This window comes from Melanostigma gelatinosum (assembly GCF_949748355.1).
Source record: "Melanostigma gelatinosum genome assembly, chromosome: 8".
NCBI lineage: Eukaryota > Metazoa > Chordata > Actinopteri > Perciformes > Zoarcidae > Melanostigma > Melanostigma gelatinosum.
Genome location: NC_136641.1, coordinates 8,371,673 through 8,391,494, shown reverse-complemented (window position 1 = coordinate 8,391,494; position 19,822 = coordinate 8,371,673). Strand labels below are relative to the sequence as shown.

The 19,822-nt window shown below is 42.2% G+C and overlaps 1 protein-coding gene across 1 annotated transcript; it reads left to right on the top strand.

Annotated features, from left to right (window-relative positions):
• Positions 1-1,730: 1,730 nt before the first annotated feature.
• Positions 1,731-15,365, top strand: ano11 (anoctamin 11; the record flags this gene model as incomplete). The annotated part of the gene is made up of 23 exons (XM_079273342.1): positions 1,731-1,862; positions 2,369-2,486; positions 2,609-2,796; positions 2,903-3,010; positions 4,173-4,309; positions 4,409-4,466; positions 4,549-4,659; positions 4,747-4,912; positions 5,106-5,196; positions 6,991-7,087; positions 7,168-7,311; positions 7,949-8,086; positions 8,851-8,949; positions 9,102-9,204; positions 10,642-10,753; positions 10,844-10,898; positions 11,011-11,108; positions 12,613-12,749; positions 12,852-13,057; positions 13,154-13,290; positions 13,572-13,662; positions 14,129-14,312; positions 15,349-15,365. 23 exons carry the CDS (start codon positions 1,731-1,733, stop codon positions 15,363-15,365), a joined length of 2,727 nt encoding a protein of 908 aa, XP_079129468.1.
• Positions 15,366-19,822: the final 4,457 nt, after the last annotated feature.

Below are 19,822 nucleotides of genomic sequence, written 5' to 3'. Positions count from 1 at the left end.
TGGGGTCTTCTTTTTTCTTTTTTTAAACATTGAGAATATAGATCTACTTAAAGATAGTACAGTTAACTTTGTATCTGGTGCAATGTGAGATGTTCAGTGTCGGCTGTAAAGAGTCCACAGTGACAAGAGGACAATATCAAGCGCAGCATCGATGGGAAATGTTCAAAGCCTCTGGTGTTTTTCATTGTCTTGTAGTTGCTCGGGCAACAGGTTACAGCTGGTGTTGTTCAGATACATTTTAGCAGCGTAACGGCACCTCGGGTGTACTTGTGCTGCCATGGTTTCGACGAGCCACTAACTCTTCTCCCAGTGTGTGTCGTCTTCTCTGCACACAACTATACAGAACAGCATCGCAGAGGATTATAGGGAGGTGCGTGTTTGACTTTAGTCCCTAGCTTGGGTCAAGCTCCAAAAACAATGGATCCATTTCATAATTCATCTGGATGCATCTTTCATTAGACCCTCGCTGCCCACATCTCTCGAATTCTAAACCCCCAATTGTAACGCAGTCATTTCATTGAAAAGTAACCCTGATGACATGTGGAGGTGAAGTGCCTTAACTTGGCAGCATAACATAGTATTTTTGTGTTTGTGGTTATAAAATGTATTTTTCCATGCAAAGATTTTTTTCATATTATATTTATAATGTCAACCTCTCAAAAGACTCTGAGTCTCAGTTGAACCAGTAGATAACTTGAGATGACCTCTGTAATGTTGTATAGACTATCGCTCTCATAATTAGCCGCAGTTGGTGAATTCAATCTTTTTTGCACGGTACTCTTATTAAGGGACTTTGAACTATCCAGACAGCACACTGTATTTCTATCCAATAAATGATACTGATGTGAGAATCATTCTGTGTTTCCCCTCATTTGCTCTGCTCTACATTTTTTACACTTTCTCATGCAATTTGAATTCATCCCTCTTCTCGCGCTACACTTTCATGCATCCTCCCTCTCTCCTTTTCCCTCCTCCTCTTTACGTATCTCTTCATGTACTCTTCATACATCTAGCTCTGTTTTGACTGCAGCAAACCAGACCGCTGAATAGAAGCAGGTGTGTTGGAGAAAACAAATTGTGTCACCTGTTTATGATGCATTTTTGAGGCTGTCCAATAAGAGGATCTTTGAAAATCGACCAACAGCATTGGAAGGTGTGTAGTCCTGTGCCTGTGATGACGTACATCAGGAAATGAAGCTAATAGGGGTGAAGCTTCTCTTAAATCTTGTTAATTGTGTGTACATTTCAAAACCAATTAAATAAAATGTGCAAAAGCAGCTTGTGTGGATGAGGGAATACCCATTCACATCAAAGAGGAGATTTCCCCCACTCGTGTTGTACCCTGCATGATGAGCGTGCCACACATTCTCCCATTCTCCACCCCAGACGGACTATTACATTATTTACGAAGTGGGGATGCGCGCTGTGCTGAAAGGCTGTTAAGGGTCGGCTGCTGCCTGCGTGCTCGGTCCATTACGGTACTCCACCGTTATCAGTGGAGCAGAGGAGGCTGACGGATGCAGAGATAGAGAAGAGGAGGACAAGGGAAGCACAGATTGCTGCGAATCCGGACTTCAGCGGCAGCCTCATTTTCACCACAGTAGAGGTACAGTATCAGCCGTTCTTTTCTCTTTTCAGCCTCTTTCTCTTAAGTACATATGTCACATGAGAATGACTTCAGTAATAAGCACAGATTTGTTTCCACAGGACCTTTTGTCATCTGCCTCATCATGTTGAGGAAGGGCTCAGAGCTGCTGAAGGGAGACCGAGAGGTCCTCCTGAATCTGGACGACGAGGCTGAAGCGCAAACCACAGACAGCTATGGGAGCCTGCAGAACGGGAGCTACATCCCACCTCGATGTGTAAGCAGTATTTGACTTTGTTCCTATAATGCTGCAGTATTTCCTTTTGTGTAGGAATCGCATAGATATCGAAAAAAACGACTGCACATTCACAAAGCGGCCATAACCCTGCTGCTTTGCTCATCCCTTCACCCCTCACTGACTTCTCTGAGATGTTGCAGTAAATCTGAAATCTACAGGGGTACAATATGGTATGAGGCACTGTACATTGCCGGGAAAATCGAAAATGTCTTGTTGTGCAACGGGACTTAACTGCGCTGAAAGATTGTTCTCAATCAGACTGTAAAAAGCTCAGTGATCATTTTCTGACTCCTCTTTCTGGGCTCATTATTGCAAAGTGGAGGCTTTTACAATGCTGAGTAATGGCACAGGATCTTATGGGTTAAACCTCTTTGAGAGCAAATTAACTGAATATACAGAACAAAGGCCAAGAAGAGAAAACAGTCAGTTTTTGCCAGCAGTTCTAACCGATTTTGATAATAACTCAGCTGTTTGGATGCTTCTAGCTTGCAGCTGTTGACGATATGGGTGGTGATGATCCCATGTATAGTCACTGTAATACAAGAAGTAACCAGTCAGTTCCACAGCTGGGGAACTACTTCAGAGATGGAAGAATCAAAATCGGTAGGTATAGCATCAGCAGTTCTCAATGTATTGGTTGTCACAAGCTCACTGCTGGAGGACAAGTGCTGAGTCAGTCCTTCACGTAACCGTTTGGACCTTCTTTTTGTTGATCTGGGTTTTAGACTTTATACTGGTGTGGGAGGTTCGCTCGCAGAGGAAACGACGAGGGAAGAGCCAGGGGACCGCTGAGGAGGGGGAAGCAGCACCAAAAGAGGAGAACAGCAGGTCTGAGCGAAGGAAGGCACAGCTGGCACAGTGGAGGGAGAAGTTTGTTCAGAATCTGGAGAGTGCTGGGTTGCTCATGGAAAAGGTGCTGTCGATCAGATTAAGGATCATCATCTTATGTCTTAATAAGCCTACTTATTATTTGTATGGCCTTATTACCAACCTGCCTGTGTTGCCTCTCTTTTCTTCAGGAGGAAACGGCGAATGAAAAGAAAACGATACATTTTCTGAAACTTAGCGCTCCTTGGGATGTGTTGCTGTATTACGCTGAGGAACTCTGTCTGAGAGCTCCATTGCAGGTCAGTGCAGCTGTTTATAATCTAATGGGTCTATTTTAGATTTCAAGATTTGTATGGATGGCCCTCTTGGCCTATCAGGTGTGAGTCCAGACTGAAATATCTCAACAACTATGAGATGGAACGCTTTGGAATTTGTCCAGACATTCAGATGCCCATCTTGTGTGTTATTCTAATGATTTCCACTTAAGTTTCATCTTGTGCAACAAGCTGGTCAAAGTTATACTTTTTCCTGTGAAATATTTGAATATGTACAAGATGAATTGCCATCGAATTTTGTACAGAAATTCATGTTTCTCAGACGATGTATCCTACTGACTTTAGTGATCACTTGACTTCTCCTGTTGCGCAACCATGAGGTTGCCATTTTTGGATTATGGATTATTGGATGGCTTGCTACAGAATCTGATATAAATATTTGTCCTTTACTTTGGTTTATGACCAAATATCTGCAAAATTAATCACATTTCCATCAGCCTCAGCCGTACTTGTGTGTTTAGTGCTAATTATAGTACATTAGCATGCTAAACTAAGCTGGCAAACACATTATACACATACATTACATCATACATTATACAATATACAGGTACATGGTGCATATTACACCTGTTAAAGATCAGCATGGGAGCATTGAAGTGAACTGAAGTGAATCGTCATCGTGCACATTTAGTATGAGAGGTTAGTATTTAGCTCAAAGCACTCACAGAGTGTTAGTGTGTGCATAGTGTTGTTATTACATCAAACCCCACTTTCATTGTGTCTGGCAGAGTCCGCCTCTGCTGAGCAGGATTCAAATAGAACAACACACAAGGAACTCACAGGAATAGATGCATGCACGTACTGGACATGATGGACGCTGTTGTTGGCTGTTTTTTGCTCTTAAAACTGAAACTGAATCCTCTGAGCCCACTGTTTGTTTGTTTGTGTCGTAAACAGACACAAGTTGCTATTTTTTTGTTTCATTACTGACGGAGTCGTTTACTGCCCCAAATGGTTGATTTCAACATTTCCAACAAAACTCTAGGACCTCTACCAGCAAAATGTTCTTACCGTGAACCACCAGTAACCACAGGTGTCACAAAATATAATTTTAAGGATTGTAACTTCATAAAGAGAATGAACATAAATGTTCTTCATACTTAATTGCGATGTGTTTGACTTCCAGGCACAGCCAAACCTGGACTTAAACACATCTGCTCAGGTTCTGAAGAGACTATGCATACCTAACGTAATGATGGAGTCAGTGCCAAACAGGCCGCTGGACTATTACACATGTGCCTTTCGCAAGTCAAAGATGAACAGGTGAGTTCGAATTGACAATCATAAATAGGTGGATCGCTTCAGATAGAATCACAATATATAAAAGGGTATGTTGGCTGAATGAATGTACGTCTTCTACAGGTTTCTTGGCTGCAACGACCATGAATCCTACTTCACTAATACACAGAGACACCGTGTTGTGAGTAAGAGGAATTCCTCTACAGTGCATGTACTCTGTGAAATGATTCTCTCATGGAGTGAGAGTTTGTGTGTTATTTCAGGTCTATGAGATTCTTGCCAGGACGGTGTACGGCAAAAGGAAGAGGGCTGAAGTTGGTGTGGACAGACTGGTAAATGAAGGGGTGTACAAAGCAGCTTTCCCGCTGCACGAGGTCCGATATTATTTATCTGCTCTTTAATCGGGTGAAAAGCTTGTGCTCTGTTCTCTCTCGAATCAACATGTTGTTGTTTTTTCACAGGGCCCCTTTCAGCTTCCAAAGAATGAGATCCGTCCTGACGAGCTGAACCAGAGGCAGATTCTTTACCACTACTGGGCCCGCTGGGGCAAATGGTACAAGTACCAACCACTGGACCACATCAGGGAGTACTTTGGAGAGAAGATTGCGCTCTACTTTGCCTGGCTGGGTAAATACGAATTTGTGTTCAGTGCTTTGAAATTAGTGGTTTCGGGTGATGTACAAGCTTTCGTCTTTTGCAATGCTGACCCGACCCCTTCGCCATAGACATTCCAGCATCAAACTAATCTGATGGGCAATCTAATTGCACATCCCTGCATCAGCGGAGAGCTGCAGTCTAATGGAGCTTTCTGTCTCTGCAGGTTTCTACACAGCCTGGCTGCTGCCGGCAGCTGTGGTTGGAACCCTGGTCTTTGTGTCTGGAGTCATGTCCATGGGTACCAACGCACCCGCGTGAGTCCACACACTACACAGAAACTACGTGTTTAATTGCTAAATTACATCACGTTATTTTGGTGAACGTCTTAAATGGGAGATCCGCCAATTTTACAGCCATTATGTTGTGATATGTACGCTATCGTACTAGTACTGGTAGTACTAGTAGGACTGTATTTGTCTTAGTAGTGGTCATTCTGATGAATTGACATTGAGGTGGTCCATTAATGTCTATAAGTCGATGTAACTTTTGAGAAAAGAAATAATACAATCTTAAAAATTCAGTATAGTCGGGGGTTTAACTGCTATAGCCTTATCTGTACTGCTATGTGCTTAGTTAATGGTAATGATGGCACATTTCAGATACACATGGCGAGACATTGTTTGTCGTCTTTGTATGAATGTTTGTTCACAGACTGAACTTTTGTATCATGTCACAGATAGACATTTCAATGGTTGCATCACAAAAGTAAAAGGGATCAGTAAACAGATCCCCAGGCATTTGTGTCACTTTGTTTCATTCGACTCCATCTCAGCCAGGTTTTCCTCAGGACGATCTTTTTAAAACAATTCGCCTGAATCTTGAATCTTGGTAAATGAAATTCAATGTGCCAATAATGAGTCATCCTTTAATTGTCACTAGTGGGATGGGAAAGAAAACTGTTTGCAATGTTCAAAGTGATTTACACATTGGAACTATTTGATGGGAGACAACAACAGGGCGCAGTGACTTCCTGGTGTCTTGTTGCTGCAGTGAGGTTGCCGGGTTTAGTACCATAATGCCTGCACAGACACCTATTCCAAAACCTTTGCTTCAAGAAATGGTACCCAGCACCATTGCAACAGTCCAGCCTCGTACTTAACGCACACACAGACAGAAGATTCTTGAATGGATACTGGAATCGTGCAGAAATTCAAACTCTACTTACACTCTTCCTCCCACATTATGTAAAGCTGGCCCAGTTTTACATACAAACATACCAAAGCATCAAAGCAGAGTCCACCCTGCATGACAACAAACCACTTGATTATTCAATCCACAGCGGTATGTCTGTGCCCAAATTCTTATTCATTATTCATCAATGCAGTGGGCTCTACTCTACCTACATAGCATTGTAGTTCAGTGTGTTTGTACCCTAATGTTGCTTCACCGATTGTTTTGTGTTAACCGTTCTCTTTCTATGGCCTCCTGTTGGTTTTAGTGATTGAAAATTCATCCCTCAATAAAGTAACGAGGGAGGTTAGAGAGAACGGAAGGCAAGTCGATATCTCAGGACGAAATACAACCAAATGTCTCAGATTAATGAGGTTCATTAGTTCAGACTATAGATTAAAGCCACTGATTAGTGTAGAGCGGATGGAGAGCAGACTGCGGAAACAAACTGCAGCCGTCTTATGTGATAATGAACTAGTGCAGATTGATAATCTCCACATGACATAAATAAGGAAGATAGATGTTTCCCAGTGAGTCCAGGCTTTGTTTGTGCAGCTTGTGTGTAGTCATTATCGTACCTCACTGAATAACTGCAATAAGTGAAAGTGCAGCAGCTCTGCTGCCTGGCAGCAAGCTGGGAGACTGATTTCAACACCCTCCATCCGTCCTATTTTCTCACTCAATCAATATGCCCTGGCCTGGTGTGAATGCAAAACACATCACAGTTAATCCACCCGATCGCTGAGCTGTCACATTTATAACCACGAGTGTTGTTTTTGTCAAATGGTTTCGGCCACCTGATGCATCAGAATCTGAAAAGCGGTCCTTGTTTGAACGCTTTAAAATGTGTTTTCTAATCAGTGTCTATGTGTCAACAGTAAGGACATCTGTAACAGCGGAGGTAGTTATCTGATGTGTCCTCTCTGTAATACATGCAAGGCCTGGAACATGTCTGATATCTGCACCATGGCCAAGGTAACAAACTTTTCGCGAACCCTATTTTTTTAATTATAATGCAAAAATACTTTTAAGCTGATGTACTTTCTGCATTGCAGTTGGGCTACTTATTTGACCACCCAGGTACAGTCCTCTTCAGTGTGTTCATGTCCTTCTGGGCCGTAACCTTCCTGGAGTACTGGAAGCGAAAGATGGCCACCCTGGCCCATCACTGGGACTGCATGGACTTCCATGAAGAAGAGGTCTCACCATCCTTCCTTTCTTGCTTGCTTTCAATACGTGTATGACCATGTTGGTCTCATAAACTTTACGGTTCTTAGGTAGGTCATGATTCAGCGGCTAGCAATCCCAACAGATTCCAACTGCAGACCTTAAAGGGCCAGTGTATATTATCACCTGAAAATAGTGTGTTGTCGGTACCTCAGAATGAGCCGTTTGTATCTACATACGGAACAGGTCTTCTTCACCGAGTCTGCTATGTTGCACCACCATCTTTCTACATTAGCTCAGATCGGACAAACCAAACACTGGCTCTTTGGCATGGGCCACCGTAGTTCTCCTACTCGTTTGGCACACAGACGTTTCTGTTGGTTGCAATCTGCAACCTCGCCGCTAGATGCTGCCAAATCCAACACACTGGCCCTTTAAGTCCATGGGAACGTTTTACACAAAACTTTGAATACTGTTCCCTTCCCATCCTGAGTAAACAACAAAAATAATAAAACATTTTAGCTGTTATGTTAATGGCGTTACAAGCGTCACCTCTAGAGAACCTACTCTAGTCTGTACCCATTGGGTCGCTAGACCTGAAGCCTGCAGCTGGATCGTACAGCAAAGAGTGTGTCCAGTGATGCTGATATCATCACTGTGTTTCCTCAGGAGCGGCCTCGTCCAGAGTTCGCAGCCATGGCCCCGACTATGGAGCAAAACCCAGTGACTGGGGTGAAAGAGCCCTACTTTCCAGAAAATACCAGGTTGTCCCGGATGTTCACTGGCTCCATGGTCATCATTATGATGGTGAGACACTGTTTACCTGTGTGTTAAAGGCAGATATTGTGCTCTTTTAATTTGAGCATGTTTTCCTGATGCAATATATTGGATTCTCAATAACACCGACTTCTAATCCGATGAAGACATTGCAGTTTGTTTGATTACTGTGGTTAACTACTCCACTTGGTTTCCATAGACATACTCTTTTATCAAGTCAAACAATCATTGCCATTCTACAGTGTGTCTTTTCAGCTCCTACTTTTGTGACCCTGAAGAGAAAGAGAGGTGGAGTTCACACCTGTGTGCTATTCCACTGAATCCTGCAGTGGTAACTGAACCTTTCTCTGATAATGAATCCAGGTCATTGGCCCACAGGGCTGGATATTATCTGATAATCTCTAGCCATACACATTATGTTCAGTCTCAGGATTAACTTGTTCTTGGACAGGGATTTGAGGATCATTTTTCCCAACCCTTCTACTGACAATGATGATTGAGGTGGAAAATGCTACCATGGTACCAGCTCCGTAAAGGCACACTGCATAGAATAGTATCTATGACCACTTACAGGTATCTGGAAAAATCAGCCAACTATGAGGAGTGTGTTGTAGACGATGATGGCTGCACCCCATTAGGCTATGATGGTGTGCGATATAATTTGTAAGCAGCAATCTCACGAAGAACTACGACACTGAGATACTGTTGTTCAGAATATCTCTTTGCTGTTTTCCTTCACAAAATCCACCAACTGTGATGTTTTCCTCCCAATGTCCCCGCTTCTTCCCTCTCAGCTGTGTGTGGTGATGATTTTCCTGGTGACGGTGGTCATGTGCCGAGGTATCATCAGCTTGATGATGTTCCGCACCGGGAGCCCCGTCCTGCGTACGGAGGTATATCAGAGTTGCATAAGGCCTCTTCATCGACGGATGTGTGAATTTAATTTGTTCTATTGTGAATATGTTTAATATTTAAAAGCAGTGTAATGACTGCATACGCTACAGGTGTACGTCAGCTCCTTCAACATCTCCGTGTGTCTCTCCAGGCAGGGACCATAGCCAACATCGCTGGCAGTATTGTGAATCTGGGCCTTATCCTGTTGATGGGCCAGGTCTACACTGCATTAGCTGAGCAGCTCACTAAATGGGGTAAGAATCAATACCGCTCTCCAACACCTCAAACCAGAATGCTCTATATTGATATCAGCCTCTCACTGAATCTCCAATAACTAAAAGATGAGACTCCTCAAAGATCTGATGAAGTCTTGAATTTGATCCCAGCCTCTTGGGTATTAATAATAATGGTAGGCTTAATTTGAATAGCACCTTTTAGACAAGAAATGCAGCTCAAACTATTTTGGAAAGTAGACATAAAATGAACATCAAAACAGGGTTAGAATGCCACAATGTGAAATAAGATAGAAAATAAAACAAACTTGATAAAAAAGGGTATACATAGAATAGTGATAAGATGGAGAATAACAATAATCTCATTTAATTATTTATAAGATCAGGACCCATTTTTGCCGCATGTACATATACATCAGTGAACACTACAGCAGCATCAGATGGCCTCTGTTTTTCTGCTCTGTTCTCTCTTTTTTTCCCACATCAGTTGTGGAGATTTGAATTTTCTAAGCGACAGAAGCTACCTCAGATCGCCTTTTTCTAGGGTGCAACCTTGCTGTGGCCAACCACTGATGTTATCATTTAACGAAACACAATAGCACACAAACAAGAGACACGGTAGAGTTGCAGGCCTGTATCAGGAAAGTCATTGATAGCTAGTCAAAGGCTTAAGTGAAGAGATAGAATATTAAGTGAGATGTCTTCCCCGGTATCTATAGGTAGTATGTGCATCCCCAAATTTAAATTTTCCAAGCATCTCTGTCACTTTAAAATTTGATGATGATTTTCAACTTCTTACCAGATGCTATTACTTGAGCTAGTTAGCTTACAGCTAAACACAACAAGAGTCAAGTAAGACAATCAAGGTTGTCATGCTAACATGCTCAGATGGTCACCATTGTCTGAGCACAAGAAAATGGTCAAAACCAGATAGAAATGTCATTAATTCTTCACCTATTTGGTCATAAACTAAAGTACAATTTTGTCTTGATGGCACCAGATGACAAGTCAAAGGATGCTTTAAAGTTCTTATGAACCAAAGGGGTTGACCAACACAGCAACCGACCAACAGGGCCATCTCATGAGCAACTCAGCGAGGGTGGCTAGAAATAGTCACGGGTCAATCAGAATATGTGCAGCTCAAGTTAATGGCTGTCTGATATGGTTCACTCTGCTCTGAGTTGCTGTGTCGATTTCACTCCATTTGCTTTCATAGAGGATGATTTCAGTTTATTTTTTGGTTTGTTTTTACACAGTTTTGTCCAAATTGTTTCAATAAGTTAAGTAAATATATTCACCAAGTTACATGACAACATGTGCTGTCAGACGCCTCGACAGGTTTTAAGCAAACCCTTTGTTGCTTGGCAAACTTATGTGGAAGAGAAAACAAAGGCGAACAGTAAAATTATGACTTTAGTTTCGCTCTAATGTTTTGTGTCCGTGTTTTCTCTGTTGCAGAGATGCACAGAACACAAACCCAGTATGACAATGCCTTCATCTTCAAGGTGTTCATCTTCCAGTTTGTCAACTTCTACTCGTCCCCCTTCTATGTGGCTTTCTTTAAAGGAAGGTGAGACACAAGTCAGTCTTCAACAGAAACACAGAACATATTGATGAATGACGAACAGATTTTAACTTCCTTACGTCTCTGTGTGGGTAGGTTTGTGGGTTACCCCAGCAACTATGGGACCTTGTTTGGGATGAGAAATGAAGATGTGAGTCTATCATTTATCAGTAAATGTCAAAGGGAGGGAGTATTGCATATCCCTGCTGTGTAAAGCAATGTCATATCGCTCTGTGTTTCTGTGTCTTCACACTCTATTGCAGTGTGGTCCTGGCGGTTGCCTCATTGAACTGGCTGAGCAACTCTTCATTATCATGGTGGGAAAGCAACTCATCAACAACATTCAGGAGTTCATTATCCCGTATGTTTCCTGTCCCCAGTATATACCAGTCCTGGTTTCCTGTTATTTTCCTGTTATTTTCCTGGAAATTGTTGTCTGTTGAACTTACAAGCCTCTTAGAGAAAAGCTTTTCTCAGTCGGACAGGAGTACAATTTGTCAAAATTAAATTATAATCATCAGCTTGAACTCTTAAATAGCCTTAAAAAACTAAACCAGAACTGTCAAATAGAATGAAATATATCAGAATAAGGTAGAATTAGCATAATATGGGCATGTGATATTTGTACTCCGTACTAAAACGCATACGTTGCTTTTTTTCTTTGCCTGCATGACATTGTTTTTTGAGGTGTTGCATCAGACGGCGCTGCAGCTCTGTTTGTTTGGTGCAGTAAAGCTCACTGATGTACCTCTGCAGCACTGGCACACTGTGTGTGTGTGTGTGTGTGTGTGTGTGTGTGTGTGTGTGTGTGTGTGTGTGTGTGTGTGTGTGTGTGTAACAGGGCAGAATCAGATTTCAGAGAGCTTTGGTAAACCGAAGAGTTGCCTTCAGTTTGTTGGGGCCTTCCAAAGAGAGAGAGCTGTGAGGCTTCGTGGTAATGCTACTTGCCTGTGAAACGGAACACAACCTGAGATGTTTGAAAAGATGATCGGAAACTGACAGCAGAATGGAAACTGCATGGAAAAGCTGAGGACAAGGGTGTCGGGGTCGACAGATTTTCTTCTTATTGCGTTCTGCTTTCTTTGCTTCAACTTTTCTTGACCTACCTACTTGCTATAGTTAGTCATGGCAAGTTCTATTTTGTACACCACTTCTTTTATATAAGCGTGCAGTTGTCAGGGTGAAATCAAGGCCATATATTTGTATCTAGATCTCTATGCTGATAACTGCAATAGGGAAGTCTTATGTGCAGCTGCTGTAAGATTGATTAAGAGATTTATTGTCGCTAAATGTGTGAGTTGGCAGCTAGGCTTGTTCTGCTTGTTGTAGTATTTTTATTTTCTTGCTATACTGTAGCTGTGTCCTAACATATGGTACTGGTTTTTGACATGTACGGAGAGTTTTAGACAGATTTGTGTTACAGCAGAGCAAGAATTAAGAACTAAGTTGCCAGTTCCAAAGCCACAATAGAACCGTCTGTAACTGCTTTTGAAGATTTGAGCCTCAGAGACTGGCTACTCTGACATCAACTTGTCAAACAATGTTTCCAGCTTTGAAGAGATGAAAAACCCATGCTCATGGAAAAAATCATCAACACTGAAATGAAGCTGACAGTTATCCATGTAATGTAATATCTTTGAATTATAGTTTGTAACCAGGGTGTAGAAAATGACAACAGTAGAGACAAAAGATAAATACAAACTGTGTTCACAAACATGAAAGGCATTTTAAACTAGAATAAGATAAAACCAACAGCTGTTTTTGTAGGTGTTTTTGTGCATAACCTCTGACCTCCATGTGTTGACTACAAAAGTTCTATATTAACGCTATTGTCATGTTTATTTCATCTTTATTTGCTCTGATAGTAAAGTGAAGGCCTGGAAGCAGAAGAGGACTTTGGCCAAGGTGCTAGGGAAGAATGCATCCCATGAGCCTCGGCGCTGGGAGGAAGACTACAAGCTGGTGGAGTGTGAGGGCCTGTTCGAAGAGTACCTGGAAATGGGCAAGTATCAGCTACTGTAGTCTAAGTACATGACGTCACTGCCATACAAATGTTTATGAAATAGATTATGATGAACGTATGTAAAAACAACTTGCTCTGCAGTGCTCCAGTTTGGGTTCATCACCATCTTCGTGGCAGCGTTCCCGCTCGCTCCGCTCTTCGCCCTCCTCAACAACTGGGTGGAAATCCGCCTGGACGCCCACAAGTTTGCGTGCGAGTACCGCCGGCCGGTGGCTGAGCGCGCCCAGAACATCGGAGTCTGGTTCAACATACTGGAAGCCCTGTCGCACCTGTCCGTCATCGCCAACGTGAGCCCATTGGAAATGAAATCCACGCCAGACTGGATGCTGATCTCTTTTCTCCAACGTCATCCTTTGTCGTTTTTTTCTCTTTGCCGTCCGCAGGCTTTCCTAATAGCCTTCACATCAGACTCCTTACCTCGTCTGCTCTACCAGTTCAAGTTTGGTAACGATCTCAGTGGATACGTCAACTTCACCTTAGCTTACGCCCCACTGAACTACACTGAGAACCCCATGTGCAGGTAAACTGTCTGCTGATTGCCTGAATGCATGTCATCTAAGAGTGGGGAAACACTTTGGTTTGAAATTCTGTAGTTTGCCTCTCAAATATGTTTTGTTTCATGTCATTATTGCACAATCCTGAAAAAATGCCAAAGTTTCATTCTAATCTTGTTGATTTCAGATCAAAGGTCAGAGGATAGTGTTACTGAAGTTTAACACATAGTTGCTGCTGCATATCATGCACACTAACCATTACACAGTATTTTCTGCAGTAACTGTGTTTTATTTTTTATTTTTTAAGATATAAAGCATACAGAGACGACGATGGAAACTTATCACTGTTCTTCTGGGAGCTTCTTGCCGTCAGACTTGGTTTTATCATTGCTTTTGAGGTATGAAGGGAGCTGCCTTGTATATATTTGCTAATCTGTTTCCTTCTGCCTATTTCAGTGATTTTAATGCCCACATATTTACCATTAATATCTTTCACCCACATCCCTATTGTTGTGCCTCTGTTCCCAGGTGCGTAGGCTACTTGAAATACAATCTTAGTGTATGTTTTAGTGTTTCCATCTTGTGTAATGCTGACCCATATAAGTAGTTCATGTGTTATTTTGTAGTTGCTGGTTTACCATGTCTCCTTTCTTTGACATGTCTCACGTTCTCCGTCTTCGCCCTCTTCTCCAACGCCTTCTTCTCACTGTCTCTCTTTCAAAGTTCATATTTATTAAGTTGCATGAGCAGATGCAAGACCTGGGTTGCTTTCAACATCTTTTCTAAAGTTGTTTGAATTGCCTTTTTCTTCGATCTGGCGAGGACCTTAATGTCTCGCTGTCTGCACGTCTTCCCCTTCACCAGCATGTGGTGTTCTTCGTGCTGCGAGCCATCGACTGGATCGTGCCTGATGTCCCCGGGTCGCTGGAGCTGAAGATCAAGAGAGAGCGCTACCTGGCCAAGCAGGCTCTGGCTGAAAACCAGGAGGCTCTGTTGGTGAGTCGAGGCCGAGGGGCCGCCCCTGCCTCTCCAGGCACATCCAGCCCAGGTTAGTAGAGTGTGGGACACACACACACACACACACACAATGCAGTGCAACACACACTCATTCACAAAACCTGACACTCGATCGGGGGTCCTCACATGTTTTAATGAGAGGGAAATATGAGGCTGTATTTGATAGGAATGAGAGCATTTATATGCATTGATGTGTGCAGAGATGATAGCGATCAATGTTAAATCATATCGAAGTTATCCTCAAACCTTTCTAATGTATAAAATAATAACGAATTCAAACAATAAGTTTACCCAAATCACCGAAAATGATATTCTTATTATTTAACTTTTATGAGCTGAGGTTTACAGATATCTGCCTCTCAAACTGCTCCAAATCTGCTGCCACACAAATACAATGAAGGTGACCAGAACAATGTCCTTGTTATTCTGGATAGTACCGACTCTTTATTGTTATTTAATTAGATACTCACGTAAGTCCGTATTAGCTCTATGACACCTCCCCTAAATTTCACAATCCTGTTTTTAATATTTGATGTTGATGTTCTGCACTGTTTGGTAACATACAGGTGATCAATGAAACAGTGCACCACCAGAGTTCACATGCAGCGTTAAACCTGCCACTGTTGATTCTCATAAATGAATTCCAGATGTTAAAGGCTTTTAAAAGCTCACCCACCCGTGCACACACTTCAACAGAGCATTTGCAAAGCACCTGGGGCTCGACTGGCTGTTATAAACTCGCCACACTGCACGCAACATGATCATTAAAGGTAATCTGTGTGGGATCCGAGCCAAATATGTCAGATGAATATAATCCGTAGAGCTTGTGGGCTGTTGACATATGTTAGAATTTCCTCTATTAGTGCTGCTGCTCTTTTAAAGCATTACGTTCAAGCAGGAAGTAAACATTAATCAGAAGAACAGTTCAAACGCACACTTCAAGGATCACAGCCTGCACATCCACATTTTGTTTGTGGAGAATACCGTCCCATAGAGTGTGTTTTCATCCTCGTCTGTGTGTGTGTCCCTGTGCTCTGACCCATGTTGTTGTCATGTGTCTCATGTAGTGAATGTTGCTGGATGAGGGCAGGTGAGTACTACACAACACCTGAGTAAATGGCGTTCTCGAGAGGGATGTCAGCATTTCAGTAACCACAGCAGAATTGATCAAATGAAAAGGAACACAAGTTCATTACTCAATCACTGGCATTGAATCATGAAAGCCACAACACACACAGCACAACAGCACTGTAACACCTCTTATCATTTCTAGACAAAACTATGTTATCAATTGATATATGTGATAAATACGTAACATAACAGAATAGTGAAGAGAATATCTGTAAAGAATCGGGCCCCAGTGGTGCTGGGAAAGATAGTTACTGTTTATAGTGTTAGAGCTGTTATCAAGGGGCACACGCATTCTAGTGGCGCCCCCTGTCTCCTTGCTTTGGAGCTGTTTGTCATAGATGTCGGCTGGGTGATACAGTTGTAATATGGAAAATTATTGAAAGTGATGATTTGCGCAGTTACTTGTGTTCTGCTGTATTTTAGCACAAACAACTGTTTTGTTACAATTTAGCTTGTAAATCATTCATTTTGACAGCAGGTGCTTTCTTTGCTTCATGACCGATACAGTCTGTAAGCACAGGTCATGGTTTTAGCCTCTGTAAAGGTATAATGCTACCAAACCTGGCAACCTTCACAACAAGATTTTGTGAGGCTGCACACAGTCACTGTGCAGTTTACTCAAATGTTTTATTGCAAGTTTCACAATATAAAACAAATAGTAGCAGCCAGCTGTAACTTAGTTGCATGTTGCAACAAAGATTGTCTGTGTTAGCTCTTTTTTTCCCCTCTCCACTCTTGCAGTAGTCAGTCTGACAGAACTAATTCTCTCCTCTGTCTCCGTGCTCCTTCCCCATTCCTTTTGCATCCAAACCCAACTGCACGGCCTCCCCTGAAGCAAGCGACGCGTCCTTTGGAAACATGAGTTAGGACTCCAGTGCGAGTGGTTTGAGGGGATATTGGAGGAATAAAAGACACTCCTTCACATCTGGGATAACATGAGTGAACTTTGTCCCTGAGTGAAATACTGGCGCTGCACTGGGATTGTTTTCATTTCATTCACGCATACCTCGGGGCAGACTTTAAGATAAGCAGGTGTGTAACGGAGGCTAAACTCACCTTTTCACCTGGAGACCACAGTTCTTCAACACAAGTCTAAGACTTATATTTAGGCCGATAGAAATGTATCTTCACATGTTCCAAAATCGGTCTTTGATCTGAAAAGGATCCACATCTTTCTTATCCCTACGGGGTACTGACCCGACAGCAGCCCAGCCCTAGCGGACCTGAAGGAAACGGAAGAAAAACACCCAGAAAATGTGATTTATACGGTTTGCTGATGCGCTGCCCCCAATTTTCTTTAAACCAGCATACATTTTTGGCTTGGCAGAAATGTAAAAGTAATGTCTTAATATATGTATAGATGAACAGTGAAATTTATTTGGCTAGTTTGTGGAAAAACTCAATAACGTCCGTGGCCAAAATGCAACACTCACACAGTAACAGGCATAATATGTACCTTAGTGAAGCCACATCTATGCCAGTCATTTAAGTCGTTGTGTTTCTAGTGGCTAACTAAATTTGCAGCATGAATTGTTAATGCTGTCAGACTTCATGTTCAGTTCATTCTAGTTACAATTTCACACTGACCTAATACCTGCAGCAGTGTGCATCAGACCCAACCGGAGTATTAGTAGTATTACATTGATGCTATATGTTTTTAATGACATTAAAGAGTGACTTGAATTCCCCTGAAAATGTTGTTTGCTGATCTCCAGTGGTTTAAGTTTTCACCTTCAAGCAGTTATGTTCGGGTGTATTCCAGGACCCTTCGACACACGGTTGGGTGTGGTTGCAGGTCTAGCAGAGTACACCCAACCACACCCATCAGTGAACCTGGGCGTGGGCAGAGGTGAAATACTGCTGTTCAGCCGTTTAGTTGCTCTTTAAAGGGGCCCTCCTATCATTTAGTATTGCACTTCCATAAAGTTGAGGAACAATGGAGCAAAGGCTGAGATATCCTGACGGATCCCTGGTGTGGGTCGAATTTCAAAAACACTGGCTCCTATTTTTCCCATCATGCATGTCTCTCCTAAGATTGTGCAATTGTGCTGCTATAATGCATAAAGTTGACATGTGGGTTAGCGTGGTTGAGTAATGCATTTAGCGAGTTGGGCGTTCATAACGGGTTGTGTGGGTGCGGGTAATAAATAAACCTACCAAGGTGCAATTTCAAAAACATCCAATCACTGACCTTCAAATTCTTTCACTGATAACAATCTCAAGCTTCAATGAATTCCCTCTGGGTCACGGTTGGCTAAATCTGACACCTATGGCCTATATTTAGAGTCATCCACTGTGTTAAAATGATTTGAACTGATGGCCATGAACCTTTAGTGTCCTTACATTGTGTAGGACACTGTTGTGTTTCTATGTCGAGGAACACTGAGGATATTATTAAAACTAATATTAGCACTCCCCCCAACTTCTCCCTGCCTGGTAAATATTAGGGGTGGGGGGAAAAATCGATACAGCATAGTATCGCGATATTTTGCGTGGCGGTATTATATCGATATACGGACGCCAAATATCGATATTTTATTATATAAACTATTTTTTTTTTTAAATCAAATCAATTTCTTTTTCAGTCCACTAGATGGTGCTGAGTTGTTTTCTGGTGAGGTCAGCAGAGCTGCCGGGTCTGCGTGAGTGATTGGTAGGAAGTTGGTCGAAACAAAGATAGAGACATCAGAGAAAGAACTCAGATAAAACATGTTGTTGACACAGTTTTCCTTTGGGGACATAATTTGAAGTTGAAAAAAGTAATAAATCGCAGTATATGTTATCACAATACTCAGAATATCGCAGGATCGTGAAAGTATCGTGTTAATATCGAAGTATCGTTATATCGTATCGTGACCCAGGTATCGCGATAATATCGTATCGCGAGAGCTCTGGCGATTCCCACCCCTATATGCCTTTCAAACTGCACTTCCCCCAAACACTTCAATTCCAAGCAGAGATAACTCATCATGACATCATTAGGGTTATTTTCTCAGACTTGACAAAGTGCTGCAACAGTCAACATTAAAGAACCTGTGTTCCAGGCTGTCCAGTACTCCCCATAGTGAGTAAGCTGATCATCATGTGTAACATCAGTGGACTGCCCCTTTGAGTTTACGTTGTGGTTGTTTTCGTTCTGATGGCCTCTGACTGGAGGTCAAAGTGCACCTACCTTTAACCACTAGCTGGCTTTTTTTCAGTTTTTTGTCATTTTTAAAAGGCATTGATTGTGAGCAGTTATTATTACATAGATTGTATGTTGTTTTCAATGTGACGAAGAGCATATATAGACATCTAGACACTAGTATGCAAAGTATGCAATGTATATACACACTGTACATGTGAACTGTGCTTGGATGCTAGGCATGTCCATCTTTTCTACTTGAACTATGGAGGATCTCTGAGAGTTGCTGCTGTAAGATACTGTAAACAGCAGTGAAATATAGGATCAATATAGGACATATTTTGATGTGTGAGCTGTTTTGCATTTAAGACCTTTTAGACCAAAATAAATGTAGTTTGATGAATGCATATGCCTCCTCAGCGTGGGATTCTGAAATGCTGATCATGTACTTTTCTCACTGTGCTGCAGGGATAAACTCTCTGCTGACACGCCTTTCCAGCTACCTTCACATTATGCTTCTTCTTCCTCGCTACAAACAGAAGAGACCTGCAGACAGATAACGAGGACGCTGATTTATTAGGAGTCAGAAAGAGATGGGTGTTCGTTGATGATTTCTCTCTTCCTCTCCCTCCTCCCCTCACAAGCTAAACCAATGGATGTGGCTTTAAGCAACTCCTGACTTTTATTTTATCTTCTTCCCTTTTCTCCCCCTCTACCTCTGTCACCCTTTCTTGCACTCTCTCCTCTCTCTGTCTCTTTTATTTAACTTGTATCATCCTTTCCCCTCCCTTTCCGCCTCTCTTAGCCACATTAATCCTCTGATTGTTATGACTGCTGTGCGTTCCTCTGCAATAGCCTGCAGGAAGAGTGAGTTAGTACTTGTCAGTGAGCACAGGTATGCACTGTGGACACCTGCTGGCTCATTCACCGACTGCTGGAGCGAGGAAGGAGACGCTCACGTGCACGGGCTGCAAAATACAGCTCCAAATCAGCCACAAGGTAATTGATGCAGCAAACGAAACGCTGCAACACGGCACGTCAAATGGCCAAAAAAAAATCGACTTTTAAAAGTATTTTATTTGCATTTCTGATGAGGCTGAACCATTTCTGAGATGTTGAGTGTGATGCAGATAAACTGTAGAGCTGGGTTATATGTCTGGAGTCAATATCATATTGTGAAAAGAATATGTTTGCAATACTGATATACTGTATTACAATATATCACAATATGTAGAGTAAATGCAAACATACAAGAATCAACATACAATGCAATCAACTTACATTTG